Here is a 22875-nt window from a genome sequence, read left to right as displayed (position 1 = left end):
CACACACACACACACACACACACACACACACACACACACACACACACACGGTTGCAGCCTAAAGCCGAGCAGGTTAAACAGAAAACTTTTTGTTCCAAATGTAAACAATGCATGGCCTTTGATGGGTTTAGGTTATTCTTTCTGAACTCTTCTTTACAGTGCTACTTCAGATCATTAAGTTTTGTGTGCACTGGCACAGCTGTCTTAAATATCCACTAAACCCTTTTCATTGTTTCTATCTTAAAGGGGGCATATGTAAAATCCACTTTTTTAGCCATTAAAAGCTTTTAGTTGTATACTTAGAGTCTAGGAGTGCAGAAAAGCTGAGTTTAGTCCCTTGCGGTGCTGCATGGATATATTTATATTCTTTCTGGGTTGTAGGGTTGGACAATATTGGCAAAAAAATAATCACGATTAATTGTGGTATTTAGCCGATAATGATTAATTTGACGATTAATCCCCTGGAGTGCCTGGACACCTTTATGTTCTAGTCACATGACCAATTTAGTGGGAAAGATTTGCTCTTCTGTTCCAAATTGTGTCAAAATTACAGACTTCAGACTGTACATCAAATTTTAAATTGTATTGATAGATAAAAAAAATAATCGATTAATGTTTTTCTGACGATTAATCACACACGATATGATTATGCCCAACCCTAGTTGTATATTTCAACTCATTCAGTTTTCTTTTTTTTTCTATGATGTTTTCTAAACTATTTTTGCATGGAATTTATGTTGGAAATACAAAAAATCTGGTCTTACCAACTACAATTCTGTTGTCTTCATTCTCCTATTAGGAGACTCTGGCTCCAACGTGTGAGGCTGGGTGTACAAGTCTCTTGTTGTTGAGAGTGTGTTTGGTGTTATATATTATAGATGTTCTCATCCTTGATAGAGAGGAACGTTGGTTTGAGAGAGGAGTAAAGGAAGCCATTTTTGTGAAAATAAAACGTCCACTATTAAACAGAGGTGGAGGCCTTCGTGTCCAGTTGTCCTCCTCCTACAATGYTGTWATTRYAAGTATGACTCAGCCCCCTGTGAGCAAAAGGTGTGAATCAGGGCCCCAATGATACCAAAACAAAGAGGGAGGGAGGGACAAAAACAAGGGGACGTTAAACCCCTGCTTGCACTCATTCACATAACACGACACGGGTCAGATGATGGGGCACATGAACCTCTATGAACAATAAAGCCAATCAAGCCTATTGTTAGTCGATGGCCCTATTTTGCACTTGACTAACCTGTTTGTCCAGGTGGAAGCAGTGCTTATAAGGCTGAGTTTCAACTGAAACTCTTCAGACTGAGGAAGCCTCTTGGAGGAGAGACGAAAAGTTTCATTAAAGAAGAACCCATCCAGAGGACCTACTTATTTTTTCTTTTTGATTTTTTTTCTACCTGGGTTACTGAGATGAAATCTCTTGTTGTTGATATCTTCTCTTCTGAATTCAAAGAGACAGAGTCAAATTTAAGTGGATCTGAGACACACCTCAGAAAGGGGTGAATGAGGGGCTTGTGGATTTACAATAGGGAGAAATTTAAACCAAAACCAAAAGATTTAAATGTGAAAAAGGAGGATTAAAAAAAACATAATATGTCTCCTTTAACTGTAACTGGACTGCACCACCTATACCACTATTTTATTTTGTTTTTAACCCCATTCCATTGAACATTTGCATCCTTGTCATGTTGCTTGACCCAGTTTTATCTCAGCTGTCAGAACAGGGTCTCAAATGTGACTGTAAAATAATATGGTATTTTGAGTTCATTCACTCAAGAACTGCTCTGTGGCTGGAAAACAGGTGCAGATCTTCAGCTGTCCAATGCCATACTTGACAACACAAGGCATCTTTACTGAAAAAGTGTGTTTGGTGTTATATATTCATATGGCTTTGCTTTGGCTGACTGTAACTCTGTGGTCCTTAAAAGCTGTGACCTCCGGGTGAACTCAATGTGATGTCTATTTCCCGGATGATTGATCCTTACGAAAGATTGTCAATTTCTGATTGTGAAATGATGGACTACAAATTGTTTGGAGATGGCCTTGAAATCCTTCAAGATTGATGAGCAACAACAGTTGCTTCTCTTAAAGTCATTGCCAGTGTCTTTTCTCTTTGATGTTATGTTATTGCACACCTGAACGCTCCTGTTCAGCAAACCACTTTTACAGAAGTGCAATATGTTTCTGAGAATCTGTTAAACAAGTACCTTTGGTTTGCAGTAAATGCCTACAAGTTGCCTTTCTAACAGTGGAAAAGTGGCTTTAGGAATGTTTTAATGCTATTTCTGGATTTTGATTTATCATTTTTGTGCCATAATCATTAGGTGTGCATCAAAAACTGAATAACTTTTGGAGTCAACTTAATTACAGATGGATAGCAAAACAACATTAACTGACAAAAATATGGCTATTAATGGATATTATAGTAGAATTGTGCTACATTTTGATGTTTCATTCACAGCTTTGAGTTTTAAAGAGGAGATACAATGTAAAATCAACTTTTTTGAGCTTTATATCATGTTATAACATCATTCTCCCATCAAACACATACACAGAGTTTTGCTTTGACTCATTCATGCATGTTTGTGAAATCCTGTAATGTCCTGTGATAGCTATTCAGGAGAACAATAACGACTGGTTGGACCAAGAACCACCTTTTAGGTGCAGCTCCTCCTCTGGGCTGTGTCTCCAAGCTGAGCTTCTGCATCACAGAGCACGCTTCCCCCACCCCATGACTCCTGCAGGCTCTCAAGAGCAATAACCAACAAACTGTTAGAACTGCTGAGCTCGTAATACTTTTCAGTCCAGTCCTTTTTGGATTAAAAAAATGCCTTTGAGGAAATTGATTTTTAGATGCCAAGGTGACTACCCTCTTTCTAAGCTTCTCATGGATGACATGGATTCTAAAAAATGGTTGGGCTTCATTTTTGGAAGTGACACTCCAACGAAAAAAAAAGTTGTCTCTGCGTGCCACTTTACAGATRAGAGCGTTTAAGGGAATTTTACAGTGGACTAAAAACAAGATTATCACTAAAAGATGATGCAATTCACACTCAGAAATACACAAACACCATTGTTGTCTGCCCAGGTAAGCTGAAAAATATCTCACATTGTTTCTCACATTCTGGCATGAAAAGTGTCAGGTGATCTGCGTTCCTTTTAAAGGAGGCACGTGTTTATAAATCCTGCTTTTTCACATTGAAATCATTCTTTTTGAGTCTACATAAATCAGAATACTTTGGGATAAATTCCTCCTTATTGTAATTCCACAAGCCCCTCTTTGGCCCCTTTTCTGAGGTGTGTCTCAGAGMAACTCATTTTGACGCTGTCCCTTTAAACCCAAACAAAGCTTTTCACACCCTGCCCCCCTCCAGCTTTCAGAGCGGTCCATTCTAGTTTGATAGAGGCATTTACGATTATACGGCAGCACTGAAAGTATTTATTTTCAAATTAWTTACAAGATGTCAATGAGGGAAGACTTGTCCATCTTGCCTTGCATGTTGGAGCCAGAGTTTGACCCAGAGCCAGAGGAGAATGAAGATGACAAATTCTGTGACGTTGCAATTACTGTGTCGTAATAATTCAGAAAACACCATAGAAAAAGGAAAAAAATTGAATGGGTTGAACAATATGACCCAAACAGAATATAAAAACGTCCTTGCTGCRCCGGGAGAAACTAAATTAAACTTTTCTGCACTTCTAGAGACTCCAAGTACACAACAAAAAGCATTTAACGGCTAACAAAATGGATTTTGCATATGTCTGCTTTAAGGAATATTTGGGCTTTGTTTTTGTTTTTTTGTTGTTTTGTAAATTACAAATTGATATGCAGTTTTTTTTTTCATAACTGAGAGCCAGCAGTGTAGACAGAAGTGCAGTAATGTGCAAGCTTTTATTTAGTCCATTATAAGCTGACTCAAAAAGCATGTTACAGAGTAAACTGTTGTTTCTGTTCAACCTTGAGTCATGTCCAATTCAAAGTGCAACCCTACTGGCAGCAGCACTAACATTTTGTAGCCAAAAACACAATATCCTTCTGAGGACAAATAAAAATCACACTGCTAAAGTCAAAGAAAAAGGCTTTTATTTAATTTAATGAAGTAGATTTAGAGGGAAAGTTGACAGAGTGTTATATTACAATCACAAGGAGACAGGTTTTATAGCATCAGGTATAAAAGCTGGAGAAAGCTTCATAGATTTGTCTCTCAAGTTCTTGTGTGGAAGTGTCAACCAAAACTAAGCTCATTACGGCTAGCTAGCAGAGCTACTCCAACCTGACGAGGGAAAGATTTGGGCTTTGAAGAGCCTTTAAACGATGACCTTTCTTCCCTGCTCTGCTCCTGTGATGTGCTTTGATAAGCTGGGGCTCTGATCTCTTCCATGGTATCACAGCCCATCGCTGCACACTGAGCTGCTAAACTTTCTCACCATACCCTCAAATTACATCATCCAAGCTCGAGTGTCATGTTTCACACAACTCCTCGACGCCTTTGAAGTTGTTCAGCCACGGGCCAAAAATATAAGACCCAGCACCCTGTAGATGCTTCGAATTAAGGATTCTGATTGTGCGAAGAATGCATTTTTCTGTCACTCTCTAAATATGACACTTTTTTTTTGTTTGTTTGGGCAAATTGCTGTTAATGAAAAACGCCCCACCGTGCATGTTCCTCCGAGTGGAACCAAAGTGCTGCTTAACCTCACAGTTGCAACTCTCAAACACCAGTTTCTCCCGTTTCTCTTGTGGAAGCAGTCAAGGCCCGCCTCCGCACCAGCTGTGAGATGCGGAGCTCGTCTTCGTGTAAAAGCATTTTGCTGTCTTTGAGAATCCCGTCTGCGCTATTATGTGAAAGGAGAGATGCCGAGCGTTACCGGGAAGACAGAAGGTGTTAGGTGGTGGGGGGAAGTAAAACAGTGGAATGTATGGAGAACAGAGGAAGAACTGCCGAGAGGAGGCAGACGGGGAGGGGAGAGATGGTGTGGGGGTGGACAGAGAAGAGGAGAAGTAGAGCTGCGGAACTGAAACACCGACAGCCGCTGCCTTCGACATGTGATTGATTGAGTGGCGCTCAGATGCCAGGGGTCATACATATGCAAACTGCTCATTTGTAGCTGCTGCCAGGGCTGCTGTTCACCAGAGCCCTTGAATTGTGTTGTCTGACCACCGGGACACATCACACAATCAGATTAAGCACCCCCGTCTTTCCCCTGAAGTCACATGTGGGACAACCAGCAGCTGCCACCAGTTCTGACTTTAAGTATCTGTCTTTCCATCCTGGCCCGCCATAACGAGCCGCTGTCTGTTTGCAAGAAATCTGGGTTTTAGGGGCTCAGATATGTGTCAGATGCGCTTTGTTGTTTGTGCAGCACAGATTGTCCCTCTTGACATTTTGTCGGTTGTTTGTCTTTTCTCCTTGGCTCTGTTGCAGACAAGCCAAGCCAGCGGCTCAGTGCGTGTGTCAACGTAAAGCTGCACAGTATGCATAACGCTCCGTCTTCAACATCATCCGACCAGCTTTCTCCCATCACAGTGCAGGTTCAAGCTGCTCTTCACCATTGCTGTCTTTGGTGTTGGACAACAAGTGTTTCCATTTAGTTTGAACTTTGTGTCCTGTAACATCTGATGCTGTCATTGGAGGGGGGGTGGGGGGGTGGGGGGGGTCATACGATAATTCTTACAACAAGAAATTGGGCCTCAGTCAAACAGTCTGTGTCCAAAAACTGCATTGCATTGGGAAAAAAATGAAACCATGGGTGGACAAACTTCTGGTAGCCATCTGTGTATATTTTTGATTTTTTTTCTACAGTGCAATGTGTTTAAGATATAGGTTAAAAAGCATGTTAGTTTCAGAATRAAAAAATGTCCAGAGCTCAGACAAAACGCAGGTTAATGAAAGTTTGGATATACTGTATGCACTTTGTATTCTTGTATAACATGAGAGAAAACCACAGAACCTGTAGAGGAGTGGKATTGAGGCAGAATGAAAAGGTGGCAATGCAGGATGAAACACTCTGGATGGCAAAAGAGAAACATCTACATTTTATTATTTATTATTTATTTTATTTAGGCCACCCTTGTGGCCCAAGCCACCCTTAAAAAGAGATCTGTGATCTCARTGGGACTTGCCTGGTAAAACAATKGTAAATAAATAATAAAAATAAATAAAATCTACAATTTATTGTATGAAAGGTATAAATTTTGAGGGCATAAGACTATTTTCCAAAACATAGCTGGAAAGTCGGTGTGACACGATCAAGCAACATTCCATATCAAATACCATGACATGTACTGTGATTGTGCATTTCACCCACTGCCTTTTATAATGAACTGTTTGTGTTTGCTATTGGCCCTGTCACACTATACATTTTAGACAACTTATGCCAACTTATGAAAATTTTGTTATGACTATTTTACGCATATGGGCTAAACATTTAATTTAATGTTAGCATTATAGTATTTATAGTTCCAAAATAGGCTTCCAGTACATTTTTTATTCCATCTTCAGCTTAAATATCTTTGGTGTTGGACAAACTTTTCACAAGTTGCCATAAGTTGTCTACAATGTTATAGTGTGACAGGGCCTTAAGGTTGATTAGCCTTGTTGGCCATCTTGAATTGGATTTTCTCCAAAGGTTAATAAGTTAGATGCATAGACAATGATCTGTTTTTAAAAGATTTCATAAAACTTGGCCAGTCATTCATTTTTGCTAACTGACAAACATGGTTGAGTAACAGTAGATGCTTATATTTTAAGTAAAGATTTTATTCAATGAGAAACACTTAAAGTACTTGTTCTGAACAATGCTCAGCTACAGCTACACCACATTGTATCTTATCTGTGAAAYTGACTGAATTTTAGCCATTTCTGTTTTTTCTAGGGTCAGTTGGTTTGGCAGCCTTCTGAAACTGAATTGGCTACAAAAGTTTATTATTTCTAAGTGTACATCTATTTTTTATTGGTTAGGATTAGTGGTTCATGGGGTGGTTTAACAAGAACAGTTAAATTCAAATAAAAAATATTTTTTTCGTGTCTGTTCATTCTTTAAAATGTGTGTCAGAAATCTATCTCAGCTGCTACCACATCAAACTTYAGGTCAACTTTKGTACAATTGACTTAGTTGTARGTRTTTGTGTTTTTAAAGATCAGCTGGCTGTTCCAGCCATCTTGAATCAAGATAACTCCAAAAGATAACCATCTGTTGAACTACATCCAAAATAAWTAAAATGCATTCTGGAACTCCGAACAATGTTCAAATTAGTAATGTGAAGTATGCCAGAGCTGTGTAGAGGCCTGGGTTTTCTCATCTGTTTTGCCAAAAATCCTGTTCTGTAAGATTTTTTGGCATTTTATCTACACCCTCCAATCCACTGCTATCTAAAGTCACAGCACACCATTTCTGACTGAACCGCATGTTTTCACGTATTTTTGCATCACTTTTTGTAAAGCTGTGGGAGGACTAGCAAATCAAAAATTGAGACGAAAACCGGAGAATTACGTCCAACTTGTAACATGGTCACCTCCTTGCTTATGTATTGGCAGCCTAATTTATTTATTCCTGATGGTGCCAGCTCATGCATAAATTCTTTTCATCCCATTTCTAGTTTGATTAGGCAATCATGTTATATTCAGTAATTTGGGCATGATGATAGGGGGGCAGTTTTATCTTTCCAAGCCTTTATCTTCTCTTTTACCGGAAACCAAGGATGTGGTGTTGGGTAAATGGCCTTCTGTGTTCAGGCTGCCATAAAGAGGCTTTCTTGTGCTTGGACTGCTCTCGGTCTCTCTCAACCTCCTGCTCTCAGATCAGTTTGTGCTACAGCCATTCTATTGGCCGGGGAGCTGTAAACAGGAGCACTAATCTGAGTGACATTCACCTTCATACAGGACCTCGTCCCCTCTATTTGCTCAGTCGTTTTTTCCTTTTTTTTTTAAAAAAATGTTGCTGCAGTGCTCTTACTCTGAAAGAAAAAACTATAAATATTGATGGAATTGGAAAAGATGGGCCACTAGGTATACCCCTTGCTCATCGTGAGCCTGACACACTGGCTCTTTATGTGGCCCCCTCTAGCCTATGCTTCTCATCTACACCCCTGAGGCTCCCATTCAGCCCGGGCCCGGCTTGGGGGAAGTTGGAGCTCTTTTGTAGTGGCGAATTCTTAGCAGGGGCTGTCGAGGCTGCGACTGTGTGGGTCTTTATTTCCCCAAGAAAAGAAAAGAGGTGGGGAGATGAGATAGACAGAGAGGCCAAAAAGGACTGGATCGAGGTGGTGGTGTTGGCAGGGGGGTTAGAACCAGAGAAGAGTTTGGACACAGACTGCCTTGTTAACAGGAACCCCCAAAGAGGGAGAGGATGAGAGGGAGAAAGAAAGTGGGCAAGATKAACTAAAAGCTAAAATGAATTCAACAGAAAGCTTTAAAAGAAACCATTCTCACTGTTACATCACTGTAGTTATTCTCATTCACCATCTTTTTCTACTTATTGTCATTTTTTTTTACCACTTCCAAGTTTTCTCCTCCATCTGTCCAAGCACAAGTTCACTCTTCAGATTTGTAACAAGCTCCCCCACTTTCCCTCCCTCACTCTTTTCTCACCTTCCGTCATTAGTTTACCCGCATTCCATTATCTGGGAGACCAGGCTAAGAGAGATGTCTGGGGTCAAAGTGATCATTATTGGCACTACTTTTCCGCTACACTCTTGAGTTATAGCCCCCTGTATGGGAAACAGACATTTAAATCATAATCAATAGAGCAATATTAATGTGGAGAGCGAGGCTGTAGGAAATCATCTCCTCGGCTCGGGGAGAAATGCAGCCGCTCAGTTAGGYTGAGTTAGTGCCATGCACATACGGATAAGATATGATAGAGCTGCTGAGTGCCTCATGTGGCATCGGGCTTAGCGAGCTTTATGATTTTTTTTTATTATTTATTTTAAAAACACTTACATTGGTATTCATATATTTGAAATGCATAGTTCAGCCTTTTCCAAGTGGGTTTCTGTGTAAAAGTTATAAATAATGTCTCACCAGTTGGAAATAGCTCCTTGAATGACCCCATTTTGGGAGGAATGGAGTTTAGGTCTGAGCTAACAGCTGGTCCAGCAGAGTTAAGACCAAAGATTGCTGTCATCTTAAAACATATCCAATCTTTAAAATTCTATAGCGGAACATGCAAATGCTGTTTTAGAAATCTCAACACTGCTACCAATTTCTCAGTACAGTTATTCACACAGAGTTCAGTGGTTATTTCCAAGTGTAAAAACATATCAACAGTGGCAACATGTTGCACCTCCAGGGCTTGCAACACTCACGTCCTTCAGGAATTTCATAATGCTCCTACCAAAGTAAACATTAAAATTGTCAGCAATCAATATATACAGTAAATAATAACAATGTTTGCAGAAAATTATCTTAATTTTATAGACTAGAGTTGCTTTGAGGTGGTATTTGGAGATGGATACAGAACCATTTGAAAGGTGTATTCCCACAGGAAAGTCCTTTGATCCGCTTGTTTGATCTGGACCAAAAGTGTACTTTTTTGTTTTTACTTTCACTGCAGTTTGCACTCACATTCTATTTTTATGCAAGCAGATTATTATTTGTAATTAAAGCCACAAGGGTGACAATCATTGCTCCCATTGGACAGAAAGGATGGAGGTGGGACAGAGCACAGACCCGGAAAGAAAGATGCACTTTTAATTGAATGTTTTTCACTTTAATATGGCATTGTTCAGCAGACCGCTCAAACTCTCTAAACATGGAGAACATGACCACACAGTGTCTCCTCTATGTTCCAGATCTGTCCACGGCTCATCGTTTTTAGTATCCATGTAGCCTTAGCAACACTGAAGGGCAAATTTTTACCATAAYGTTTAGCAACGGTGATTCGTGGTTCAAAAAGGTGCATGTTCCCTGTGGTTGGTTTGAGATGAAGCCGGCCTTTATTCAGAAGTGAACCATGCCAGAATTCATTTGGAAGTGAATTGAGAGCACCTGAAAAAGTGGATGTCGGTCCGGTTGTTTAGTCAGCACCAGGGTTCACCTGAGTGTATTCACACCTGCAGAAAAGGTCCCGACCAACGGGGAAACAACCGCTCGTCCGTTTAAAGCAGATCAAATGTGTCAGGCGTGAATACATGCTAAATTTGTTAATGAGCGTACTAAAATGGTAAATGGACTGTACTTGTATAGCATCTTTCTATCTAACCAKGATACTCAAAGTGCTTTACGTTACAATTGGTACCTTCATTTAACCATCCACACAGAATTCTACTGTCTTTCTACAAAGCTAATCTACATATTGAGACTAGTAAGTCTTTAAATCACATCCATACACTGATGGGACACACATCAGAGGCAGTAGGGGTTCAGTTTCATGCCCAGGTACAYATGTGACTAATAGCAGGGGAATCATATCACCAACTCTCGCATTGAGGGACAACTCACCTAACCACTCAGCCACAGCTGCCCAAGCAAAAGTTTGCCAAATTGAACAGCTTTAATCTTACAAATATACAGTGATCCCTYGTTTTTCGCGGGGATTAGGTTCTGAAAAGCACCTGTGATAGGTGAAATCCGTGAAGTAGAGTTACCTTTATTTTTTACAATTATTATGTATAGCATTCAACTACTGTACATTGAAAMCAGGCCCAAGCATGTTTTTTAACAAATATAACATTTTCTTACAGTAAAATAATCATTTTAATCATCAATGCGAAGTACAGTAGAACAAATTGTGAYTCACGTATTTCACTGTGCCTCTGACTGTGATGCTGCGGCCTGACTCCACAGCATCCTCCACCTCCTCGTCTCTCCCGTCATCGCTGTCAGCAAAGGTTTGATACAGTTTTCTTGCCTTTGTGCAGACAACGTTGGTATCCAGCGTAATGTTCTTTTTTCTGCAGTCATTAATCCACAAAGCAAACGCAGACTCCATCCTTATCATRGTCTTGTTGTGGACATTTGCAACCCTTTTTGCATCCTTGTTAAAACTTATTTCTGCTGTCGTCCTTATCTTTTTTTCCCTCCTTCTTTATGGAACAAACCGAAAATTCATTAATTTCGTAATGGCGACCTACGGCCGCATAGCTTTTACCTTCCTTTAGCATGTCCAAAAGTTTGACTTTTTCTGTGATAGTTAGCATCTTCCTCTGCCTTTTGGGTGCATCCGCAAGTGCCTTTGTCTGTGCCGAACGTTTTGTCAACATTATGGGTTTTGGAGAAAATTTGCAAACTGAAATTTGCCAAGCTTTATTACAAATAAATACCATACATTATTGGCACACAGGAAGAGAAGAAGCACAGAGACTGTTTAGCCCAGAGGAGCCCAAAGTGGGGCCCTCGGGCCAAATTTGGCCCATCAAGACATTTGATTTGGCCCACCAACAGTTGCCAAAGTTACAAGGTAACCTGTTATCCTATGTAGAAACACAGTATTTCCATTGGTCAAATGAATATATACGTAAAAGGGCTGTAGTGAAGGTAGTTTTCATTCATGGTGCTGACTTTATCTTTGATTTATTAGGATTAAACATGAAACATGAAAGGACAACAAGCAATATTTAGATCAGATTTAACCCCACATGTAGATTTGCACACTTTATAAGGCCACAAAAACTCATATTTTATCAATTTATGAAATGTCCCATGAGCCTTTGCTACTTGAGTGTATGGCAGACTTTCTCCAAGTGCACAGAATAAAACAAAAGAGGGCCATTGCATAGCTTAATTGTTAAAATAAAGGACTTTAAAAAGTATTTGTATTTCATGCATTATACTGTATAACTGCATTTGGCACGCAGCCTTGGATAGATTTTCATTTTGGCCCTCTCGGGGAAAATGTTTGGACACCCCTGGTTTAGCCAATCAGGATGCAGAACACAGTGCACTTTGAAAAAAAACTGCACACAAAAAAAATCTGTGAAGCAGCCTAACCGTGTTACAGCGAGGGACCACTGTGGTACAGTTCATGCAAAAAATAAGTAAATAAATAAATAAATAAAATCCTTATATCACTGACAGGTTTGCTTCCCATTGTTATGTCAGCAGGATTATTACGTCAATCACATCGGACGTGACCCCAGTGTGTCCTGGAAGTGTTATATGTGCTTACTTCTGGTACTTTTTACCTTTTGAAGTACCCACAGAATTCTATGTAAATAACTGCGTATGGACAAATTTATTGTGGTTTAAAGGTTCACAAAATACTTCCCGCTGGTACCTTTATTAGAGTTATTTTAAGATGTCATCAATATTTCGCCTTAGCAACTGTTCTTTRGCTAATCAGTCCTGTTAGAAGTAAACGCCACTTCACCAAACTGAGGTTATTCAAATAATAATTTGTAACTTTTACAAAGAAACCCATTGCACAATGGCTGATTTTTATTTTATTTTATTTTATTTTATTTTATTTTATTTTATTTTATTTTTTGCAATGACTGGTTGATGGAACATAGTCTGTGGAAGTAGGAAGACGCTTCATAGGAATCACCTGTTCTCTGGATGTCAAAGTGTTCAGACGTTTCCACACAACGACTGAAGCTCAGAGAGAGAAGGTGCTGTCATGCTGTGTATATTAACTTTACCCTCTGGTTATGTTAAGGTGACAAGGAAAGCAATGTTCCTTCCAGGGGAAGACACACTCTCACACACATTGATGTGCTCAGCAAGAACGATGCAATGAGACAGGTGCGACCTGACCCGGCTCTGACCAAACCACAGTCACTGTTGCCACTCTGACTAAGATCAGAGCTGAAACTATGCCTCTGCGCTGCCACAAGGAGAAAATGTCAACTCTCTATGAAGTACCAGCAAGTGCTCCACATTCTTGTCAAAGCAGGCTAGTTTTTAAATGTGATATAAAAAATCCCATCACGTAATCAGCCTGTACAAATTACAGCTCTAACACGCAGAGAAAGGAAAGCGCAGAATCACTGTTATTAACTCATACAGTTTGTTTGTGTGATGAAGAAGCTGTCATGCAAACGTAGCATCTAATCCCGCTGACGTGTGGAGACATGTTAGATGCCATATTTAAAAATCTTTGTTTTAGCCACAGAGAGAAACTGAAAAGATATTCTCTGACGTGACCTTTTATAAGTTCATTCTCAAAGAACCTGTTTTCTCTGGATTCACTTTAAATGATTCAACACGGCTGACTTAAACACAGATCAGTTACATTTGTCTTTTTGTGTTTAGTTCAGCTTCGGGGCATTTTTTCCCCTTTTTGATGTGCCTTCTTTTTTTGTCAAAGCAAACACATCTCAGGGAAAATATTGATAAGTCTTGTAGAAGTGAGAACAAAGATATGTCAAGTAAAGCAAAAATGACAGTCARCCTGTTGTGAAAATATCACAAGCTGTAAACAATCACTTGGTATTAAATCTAATTTGCATGCATTAAATTGTTTTAGCTTCTTCTCAACTTGAATTATAGTTTGATTTATGGCTGAAGTGCACCGCTTGTGTCTAAGTTGGTCAGATCAATTAAAAAGGGGGAAAAAATTTGYTCGCTGACTTCAACTCGAGCCACAAACAAAGACAGCTTTTATGTGACTACTGTAATTAAATGCTTCTTTTATRGAGCACCTAGTGTTTATTAGTGACTTCAGCTGTAAGTCAGGTTGAGTAGTGCAGTCAAGCACACAAGCAATCTAACGATGGCGTTCGCAAACACTAAGCTGCAGCCCCAGAATCCCAGGGTCATGTGTAGGTGTGAGCTGCGAACAGAGCGGAGAGTGTGTTATTGCACATCACGGTACGTGTGCAGCCAAAACCCACRCAGTGCTGATCAGACGGGGCTCATCTGCTAAGTCTGGAATTCTAGAACCCAGGTTTTTTTCTTTAGTCAACTGAAAGAAGAAATTAAAGACTACATTCAAACTGCAGGCAAATGCGACCCAAATCTGATTTTTCTGCCTCTATGTGACCTATATCGGATTTTTTTCACGACAGTCTGAACTTGACAAATCAATTTCTTATTTTCAAATCTGGCCCAGGCCTTTTCGGTACGTGGYACTAAATCAGACACATATCTGATGTTTTTAAAGCAGTCTGAATGGTCGTGTCACATTTCATGTTTTTTTTTTAATCAGTGAGGTGGGGTTGAGCTCGATCCAAGTATTTGGAATATTGATACCAACCTTACGCTGTTTAAATCTTGTAGCTCCACACATCTTCAGCAGAACAGAAGTTCAGTTGATTTGTATTTGATCTTTTAATTTTCCATGTCCTGTATGACTGAGAATCCACAGAATCTCATGATAGTAATGTGGATCTCAGACCTAATCCATACTGAAGTTACTGGATTGATACTTTACTTCCTGAACATCGCTCCTATTTCAAAAATAAACGGCTGCATCAGAGGATGGCTCAAATGTAAATAGTGAACTAAACAAGCCTATCAGGTAGTTGTTAAATTGGCTCTGATAGCACAACTTCAGAGTSAACATGCTAACAAGTAGCATGTTTAGCCTACTTCTGTAAACARCGAGCTGAATGCGACACATGATTTTCTGCACATGCAGGTCACATCAGAGCCTTGGAGAGCTCACACTGGAGTCTGACAGAGATCACATTTCAAATATAACATGAATGTCTGTGCAAAATAATCATTTTTATGCAAAAAATTGTAATTGATCATTAAKACTTGCAGTGTGAACATAGTCAAAGTGAACCTTAGTGGCTYGTGTCAACATTTTTCAAAAAAAGAAAAATATTACTAATCCTTAGCTTTAAACTAAAAGTCTGGAGGTGTTGGCCAGGTGATTATTTCCCCAAGCATCCAGCGCTAGTGTGTCAAGACAAAAGAAGCCCCGTGAATGTAAAAAATAGACAYAGCAATGCACAAAAACAATTACTTTACTATCTTAATTGGTTTCCAAAGCAAATACTCTCTGTCACKTTTCCAATTAAAACATAACCACAAGCTATGGCAAATGTATTTTTAAATGCTCCCTGCAGCATGTCTTATTAAAGATGCTGGATGCTGCTTCCACATCCTAATGACCAATGTTTTTATAAAGAAGCAAAACACAAACGCATGACAGAAAACTGTAAAACTGGGCGATATTTAATGTGGCACACACAGGCCCAACTATAATCATTTACATTTTTGCCGTCTAGTAATCCCAAATAACACAAACACAAATGGACAGTGTTTGCAGTATCTTTTCAATTAGGCAAACAGTTGTCCAGAATTCCCTTTACGTCTGTCTCATAGCACTTCTCAGCCCATCTGATATATAGTTGGTGAAGTGTGAAGTGTTTTGCAAACGAGGGCTATTCTGGGAGTGTCACGTCTCCTCTGACTCCCTCTCCCATGCACCCCGGAGAAGACTGTAAAAGCTGTTGTCCTTTGGTTACGATGGAAGGCGAGGAGGAGCCGCGAGATAAGAAAGAGAACACTCTTCAGCCGAAGCCCTCCTTTCTCTGCTTTCTGTCTGTGTCTGCCTCTCTTCCTCTGCCTGTCTCGTTCAGAAACTCTCCCTCGCTCTCTGCATGTGCCCTGCCACTCTGTCATCCTCAGGGATGCATCTGAAGGAGACCATCTGTTGATCCATTTGTCTCCTGCTTTGCTTCCTGTGCCACGACCCCTCTATTATCAACAATCAGGTCTGGCCTTTTCCCCTGCCTACCCTTTTTGTTAGTACCAACAGACCCTTCGGGGACGAGGGTGCTTTACTGTTCGGGGTTATGCCCATATTTGCCTAATGAGTAAATAACTTTGAGATTTTCCATGTTTTCTTTTACTCACGCACGGTCTAATTTTTAAGACATTCCCCAAAGGAGATGCATGGGAGAATGAAAATGCCTAATTAAGTCCATCAAGACATTGTGTGTTCTTGACCTCTACTATAGGAAGAAATTTACCCCAAACCATGATCTATTTATAAACCTAAAGAAATAGTCTTACTGTCAAAACTTGATTAATGATCTCAAACCGTGCCAAGGGCAAACTCGAACCTGAGACTTGTACACTGAAAAAGGATTTTTGGGTGTAGTAACATTTATTTAATTATTCTATTAAATTTTACAAAAAATATATACAAATTTCTAAACTACTAGAATTTACTAAATAAACAATATGCATTATATTATATATCAATATTACTGTACAAAAATGTAAATGCCAATATTATTTTACCAGTAATATGTTAGTGCTTTTTCTGGACAGCACATAAACATGAATATATTAAGTAACTTCTACTCTTCTGGGCTAAAACTGAGGGCGCATGCACACACAAAGGCTGCTGCTCCTCATTCCCTTGCTTCACTTTTCAAGGAGAGGACAAGACATGGTCGAAATAAAACACAAGTTGTCTGGTTTCTTTTGCTTGAACACATTTGTTAGTGTGCAATAGTTTGATGGCATAATGTAGGTGATATTTAGTTGTCAGGGAACAGGGAATGCATATTGTAGCATTCAGCTGTGTTTGTCATGTGACTGCAGTGGAGGATTGTGGGTAGGATTCATGTTTGTTGTTGTTAAATCATTTTAGGGAATTGGTTAACATTGTTCTTTCAGCAATTAGCCTGTTGTGTTACTCTAATTTGTGTGTTCATTATTTGTCAACTTGTGTTAAACCTTTCAGCAGAAGTAATGATAAGTGAGTGTAGTAGGCCTAGTTATTAATGAGACCTGTGAGTTTCACTTTGTATGTGTTGTTCATGAAGAAGAATCCAATAAACGTTCTTCAAAACTGCCAMCTGGTGGTGAAGTCTTGAACTACAACAAGAGCTACACTTCTCTGTAGCTGTGAGGTGTCATGCTACAATATTGTGCTTGACGCATGTGCACTGTTATAAAGNTGTGAGGTGTCATGCTACAATATTGTGCTTGACGCATGTGCACTGTTATAAAGAACCTGTAAGATTTACTAGAAAAAAATCCTGTAAACGATTTGCACTTACTTTTGTTAAGTAAATTTAAGTGCTACAAATTCATGTAATATTAACTCATCATTGTAGTTAAAGATTTGTGAATAAATCAGGTAAATTTTACTTGATTTGATCAAGTATATGTTAAAAGATTTAATTTAGCAAATTAAGTAAAATTTACCTGATTTATTCACAAGTCTTTAACGGTATTCTTAGTAACTTTTACTAGATAATGATGAGTAAATATTACTTGAATTTGTAGCATTTAAATTTACTTAACAAACCTTAGTGCATATCGTTCACAAGTCTTTAATGGTATTCTTAGTAACTTTTACTAGATAATGATGAGTAAATATTACTTGAATTTGTAGCATTTAAATTTACTTAACAAACCTTAGTGCATATCGTTTACAGGGTTTTCTCTAGTAAATCTAACAATTTTTTACAGTGTAGATAACATATTATGAGTTTTTTCAGTTCAGTTTATGTTATTTGCACAAATTTACAGCAAAAGTCATCGAACAAATAATATGTACATGTACGTTTTGGTTTTCATATAATCGTGACTTGATGCGAAATGCCAGATGATCCAGAGCTAAATACTGTACTATCTCCTGATGCCAAAATACAAAATATTTAAAATGTTAAACACTCACAACAAGCTTCTCAGTTAACTGAACTCATTAAATGCCTGCTGACGTATTTAACATTTTTTTATGTCAGAGGGTGTTTTTAAAACCATTGCCCTTTTGGCTTTCCTTGTCTCACTCTTCACTGTTTTTATAGATCACATTTTTACGCCTGCTGGTTTGAAACAGTCAGGCGTTAAAGCTGTTATCAAGTAAAATTAGTCATTCTTACTTAGCTTTGGTTACTTTCAACAAGACTTTCTTGCCACTGATCACCTGTGCTGGATCCCTACGTATGTACCATCACAATGTGTTATGTAGCATTACATTTGAATTAGCTTTAAAAAATGTAGTTAATTTTTTCATTTTATTTAATTCAAACCAATACAATCTCTAGATGCCGGTTTGTTTGCCACTTAAGACAATGGACACTTGCAGAGCAGACTTGAATAACGTGTGTTTATGGATTTGAAGAAACTTGTGTTTTACTCTGAAAAATGAGTTGCAGATTGAACCCATGTCTAAAAGGTGCAGGCAGCTGTCCAAAAAAAATCACTTCAGATGAGCTGCATAATGATCATATGTATTTTCCCTGATGTTTCAGTTTTGAAGATCCATCACCAGACATTGAATATGTCTGGTCATTGACCTCAACTGTGCTTTTAATAAACACCACATCTCTCTGTTGCTTTTTTAGCTAATTGTGTGGAGCATTATGAGACATGAATGTTTTTTTTTACCATAAACATGACATAAACAACTGTTGACCCTAAAAAATAGCTACTTCCAAATTTTATTTTAATTGAGCAGTGAAATCAGTAAAAACACACAAATTACTCATTTTTTCATATGTTTTTTGCTGTTAATGGTTTGCCTCTCCCTACAGACTTGAAAACAGAGTTCATTATTACATGAAGGCATGGAGCATGAAATAGACATTAGCGGCAGAGCTAGCACTCCAAAGGACCATCACTGGAGGCCTTTAAACATCTACCATCAACACATTTATTGCTTGTGAAAGAGTATTGGGTGTTGGTTTCCACACGTCTCTGAGCTGTCACCTCACATGCATGCCGGGGGCTTTGACAGACACAGAGTCCACCAAAGGGACTTTTGGGATTGGTTGCCTTTGATCTTCTCCCACGACTCTCGATTACCCATCATTCAGCAGGGTTTTGGCCCCAGAGAGCAAACTGGAAAGGGTGGCATGTTAACACGAGCGCTGATGTACCCAGGAGACGYTCACTTTTCCAACTCAGACCTCATTTCGCAGATTTTAGTGACATGGAGGGGTGGGGATACAAATGTTTGAGCTGAAAATGTCGAACAAGTGTTAGAGAGATTTGAAACATGTCAGGGGAAGATATTGAAAATGACTCTAAATCTCATTATCAAATTATTTTCTTCACTTTGTCCATGAAGTTTCCACAGATATGCAAGTTTCTTGTCAAACAATGCTGAACAATGCCCCAATGCTCGGTAATTTATGGTTGGTGTTCACCTGGGGAGACAGGTCATTGATTTTCCGCAAGGTGCAGATGACATGTGGTCTATTTTACCAACAGCCTTGTCGTATAATAAGTCAAGATTTCACTGCAGCTGTCACCTGGCATGATGGCTTCTATCACGAAATGAGGATGAGGTCATCCGTTGCAGATGACCTTTTGATGTTTTCTATTGTCAAATCAAATACCTTTTTTTCCCAATTTAGCAATGCAGTCATTGTATTTTACTGTTAAATTGCTTATTTTTCTCATCTTGTTTTTGCTTTACAGGCTTTCTTAGTACAGGTGACCAGGCTGCTAAAGGGAACTATGGGCTCTTGGACCAGATCCAGGCATTAAGGTGGATTAGTGAGAACATCGGCTTCTTTGGAGGAGATTCCAACCGTATCACAGTCTTTGGTTCTGGAATTGGAGCTTCCTGTGTCAGTCTACTCACCCTCTCCCACCACTCTGAAGGTACAGAAAAAAACATGGATACAGGGGTCGGGGTGGGGGGGTGTTTTGTCTGCTGGGTAATAGATTTTGCTGAAAGCTTGTGATGGAGTTTTCTAGTTTTAGATTTACAACTGGGACCCATATAGCTGACAGGTGTTGGCCACATCCGATGTCAAGCTGGTACTGCTGGATGATTGCTGGCATCGCAGGTGGTTTGTCAACCAGATGTGGACCAGGTCTGGCAATGATGGCATAGTGTTTAAGATGGCATGCCACTACTGGCCATGTTGTGTTTTGGTTCATATGGTGCTGGCTCAGCATGGACCATCTCTGGCAAACCACATCTGGGCCACCAAAAAGCCGTCAATCTTTGTGGTATCTGGGCCAAGTTTTTGGGTTTGATAACTGGATCAGAATTTGCTATGTGAGGTACATGTGTGGACATTACCTTCATTGTAAGTCCCTTAGGTTTGTTTATACTTCACGCAAGACGTGCGGCTGCGGCCCAGCGATGACGTAATTGCGTTTGTGTCATCGACTGCATTGAGTGTTTATACTTGGAAAAGACGTGGGGGATACATTATAGTAATCCGTCCCTCTGCCCTCCCACCGCAGACGTCAAGCAACACAAGCGTGATTTTATATTTAAGCTTCTGTAATAAATCACTTCATTTTCTCTAAAAAAGTAAGCTAGCGAGGGTGTTTTATTACCTCGATTTGTGAGTCCGTTGTGTCGGATGTTGTCATGTTTGTTGTTGTCCCCCGGTGTTTAATGTACGTTTCCAGCAAAAAAAAAAAAATAGGCAAAAAAGAAACAACGAGGAACTGGATTGGTCCCGCCAGGATCCCCGCTCCGGACCTGCATTCTCTGTTTGGTCTTTGCAAACCGGTCACAGAGAGTCCCCACCATTTGCGGCAGACAGCCTCCTCTGTTTGCAACATTTCTGCTATCTCCCTCCATGAATTTTTTGCCATTTAGCATTACTCGTACTCCGCAGTAGAGAAGTCATACAGATGTTTGTACCTCCGGACCGCCTCGGCGAGTTTCTCATCAAAACTATCCATGTTTACAAACAAAAACCGGCCTCTGGAAGTGAGTACCGGGTAGCGGAGTGATACACCAAACAAAAATGCCCACAAACTTTGAACCAATCGCACGCGCCGAGCCGCAACCTCTGCATCTCGGAGTGCTGACTGGGGGCAATGTATCGGACAGCTGTCACCGGGGGATAGCAGCGGGAGTGCAGACGGAAGTTGCGCAACTTTTTTTCACTCAGCGGGGAGTAAAAGACGTGCGACAAGAAGTATAAACCAGCCGTAACATGCTGCTGTCACCCAGGCTGCTGCAGAGTCACAGGACTCGCCCTTGTTATATTTCAGAGAACAAAATGTATATATTTTAAATGTTTACGTTTCAAAATAAACAATGTCTGGCAAAACAAATTTTTTTACAAATCATTTTCTTTCAATATAAAATTTATGAAAATAACAAAAAATGCCGTGTCCGGTAATTTTTTGATGAAAACAAGCATTTTCTTCAGTCAGTAAAGTCACACGCAGTGAGTAGAGTACCCAAAAAATTTACTCTAGTAAGAGTAGTAATACTTCATAAGAAAGTTACTCAAGTAAAAGTAAAAAGTGCAGGGTGGTAAAAATACTCCTTAAAGTACATTTTCCCCGAAAAAGTTACTTAAGTAAATGTAACTGAATAAATGTAACTAGTTACTACCCAACTCTGTGCATGTAAATGAAGTGGAACTTGCTGGGCTTGAAAAAACAAACAAACAAAAGAAACAGCAATCTGTTGTTTGATTTAAGATACCAGCGGCTGATTGGTTCCCAAAGGAGTCAGTTAGAACTACTGTATGCCGGCACACTTTCTCAGGAGTTGACTGTATTGCGTCTGTCACTACCTAGATTAGAGGTTCAGAGGTGTGGCAGACGTGAGTATTTCTGTCACCCCACTCTGCTTCCGCGAGACTTCTGAATGAGCCTACTGTTTAGGTCGGATTGAAAAATTTTACAATATCTCACTAGGTAAAGAAAAAGATTTTTACTGACAATTTCAGATAACATTGAGTTCAGTCTCTGTTACCATCGTGTAGGCTACTGCACTTTAACTTGTGAAACAGCACAACATTCAAATACATCCTCTGGTATGTCGAATCCATTCGTATATTGTACAAATAAAGATGGTGAGTTGCGTTGACCAAAAAATGCCAGGGTCAATTTTTGGTCACAGTCAGGCCCTGACCTAAATCTTGACCAATGGATTCCGTGTCTTCAGAATGAAAAAAAAATGATGTTGTATTTCAGAGTCTATATACTGTATGTTTGTGGTACTGTATATGCCATTGCAGTCAAGGTCAAAGATAAGAACAGGAGGTAACTGCATTTACAGAAAATGACTCAGAGTCTCTCATTGTTCTTTTTCTATTCTTTGTTGGTTTTCTTATACAGTCTCTTAATACTGCCTCAGTATGATTTAAGGCTCATGTTGGTGACAGCTTTAATTCTCAAAACAGCATGCATGCCTGTCTTGGATATGCAATAAAGATCTCTCAGGCTCCTCTAATGTATCACTGAATTAAAACAGGAGTTTTACTGCTTATACTTAGCTAAGGTCTAACAAGAGGCACTTTGGCTCATATAAATGAATCTATTGTGTTGGTCCAGTTGCTGTGGAACAAAACGGTCACTGCACCATCTATTACCCAGAATTATTAGACAGAAGACTCCAGCCATCAATCTGAAAGCAGCCTCTGTTAATGTATTTTCTTAGCATCATTGTGTACATATTTTTAGGGTGTATCTGTTTGGCTGTGTTGTGTCAGGGGGTTGATTTAAACAAGACAGCATCACATTTCGCCTCCTTTGTACAGCCTTCTTCATGTTAGCTTGTTGACAACCTAGAAACGTTTTCCTACAAACACATGATTGAGATATTAAAAATATGATTTTATTGTGCATTACAAAAAAGTAAAGCACAAGAAAAATCTAATTACAAACAGTAGTAATGTTCAATACCAATGATTTATTTTCCGATTCTGATACTCCCAACCTTGTATGGTTCAGACAAGGTTTCAATAGTGTGGTTACTTTCCACTGTGTTACTGTTAATGATACTTGTTTACTTGAAACAAAGTATCAAAGTATCGATATTTTGATTTTAGAATCGATTTTAGAGCATAAAGATCCGGTATCAGTGGTGTCAATATTCTAATATTGATTCACACATATCTGGTAAACAGAGGCCTGATCCCCAGCAGAGTTGTGGTCTGGCCCCACTTCTAAACAGCCTGTGCAAAAGTCTTCAACCATCTCTCATTTTCTTGATTCCCTGATTTCCAAAGAGATATGTCTATAAGTTTTTAAATGGTCCTTAGTATTTACACTGGCTTTCTGAAAGTCTTTCAAGTCATATATATATATA

The 22875-nt window shown here is 39.3% G+C and overlaps 1 protein-coding gene across 2 annotated transcripts in view; it reads left to right on the top strand.

Moving 5' to 3' along the window:
* The window catches only part of nlgn3a (neuroligin 3a), a 222240-nt gene that overhangs the window by 129392 nt on the left and 69973 nt on the right, over nucleotides 1-22875 (top strand). For both annotated transcript variants that reach the window (XM_014006068.1, XM_014006067.1), the window contains one exon: nucleotides 19278-19463. In XM_014006068.1, coding sequence (XP_013861522.1) covers nucleotides 19278-19463 — 186 coding nt within the window. The remainder of the gene's footprint in view (nucleotides 1-19277; nucleotides 19464-22875) is intronic.

This window comes from Austrofundulus limnaeus, unplaced genomic scaffold, assembly GCF_001266775.1.
Source record: "Austrofundulus limnaeus strain Quisiro unplaced genomic scaffold, Austrofundulus_limnaeus-1.0 Scaffold34, whole genome shotgun sequence".
Classification (NCBI taxonomy): domain Eukaryota; kingdom Metazoa; phylum Chordata; class Actinopteri; order Cyprinodontiformes; family Rivulidae; genus Austrofundulus; species Austrofundulus limnaeus.
This window is presented reverse-complemented; position numbering and strand designations above follow the sequence as displayed.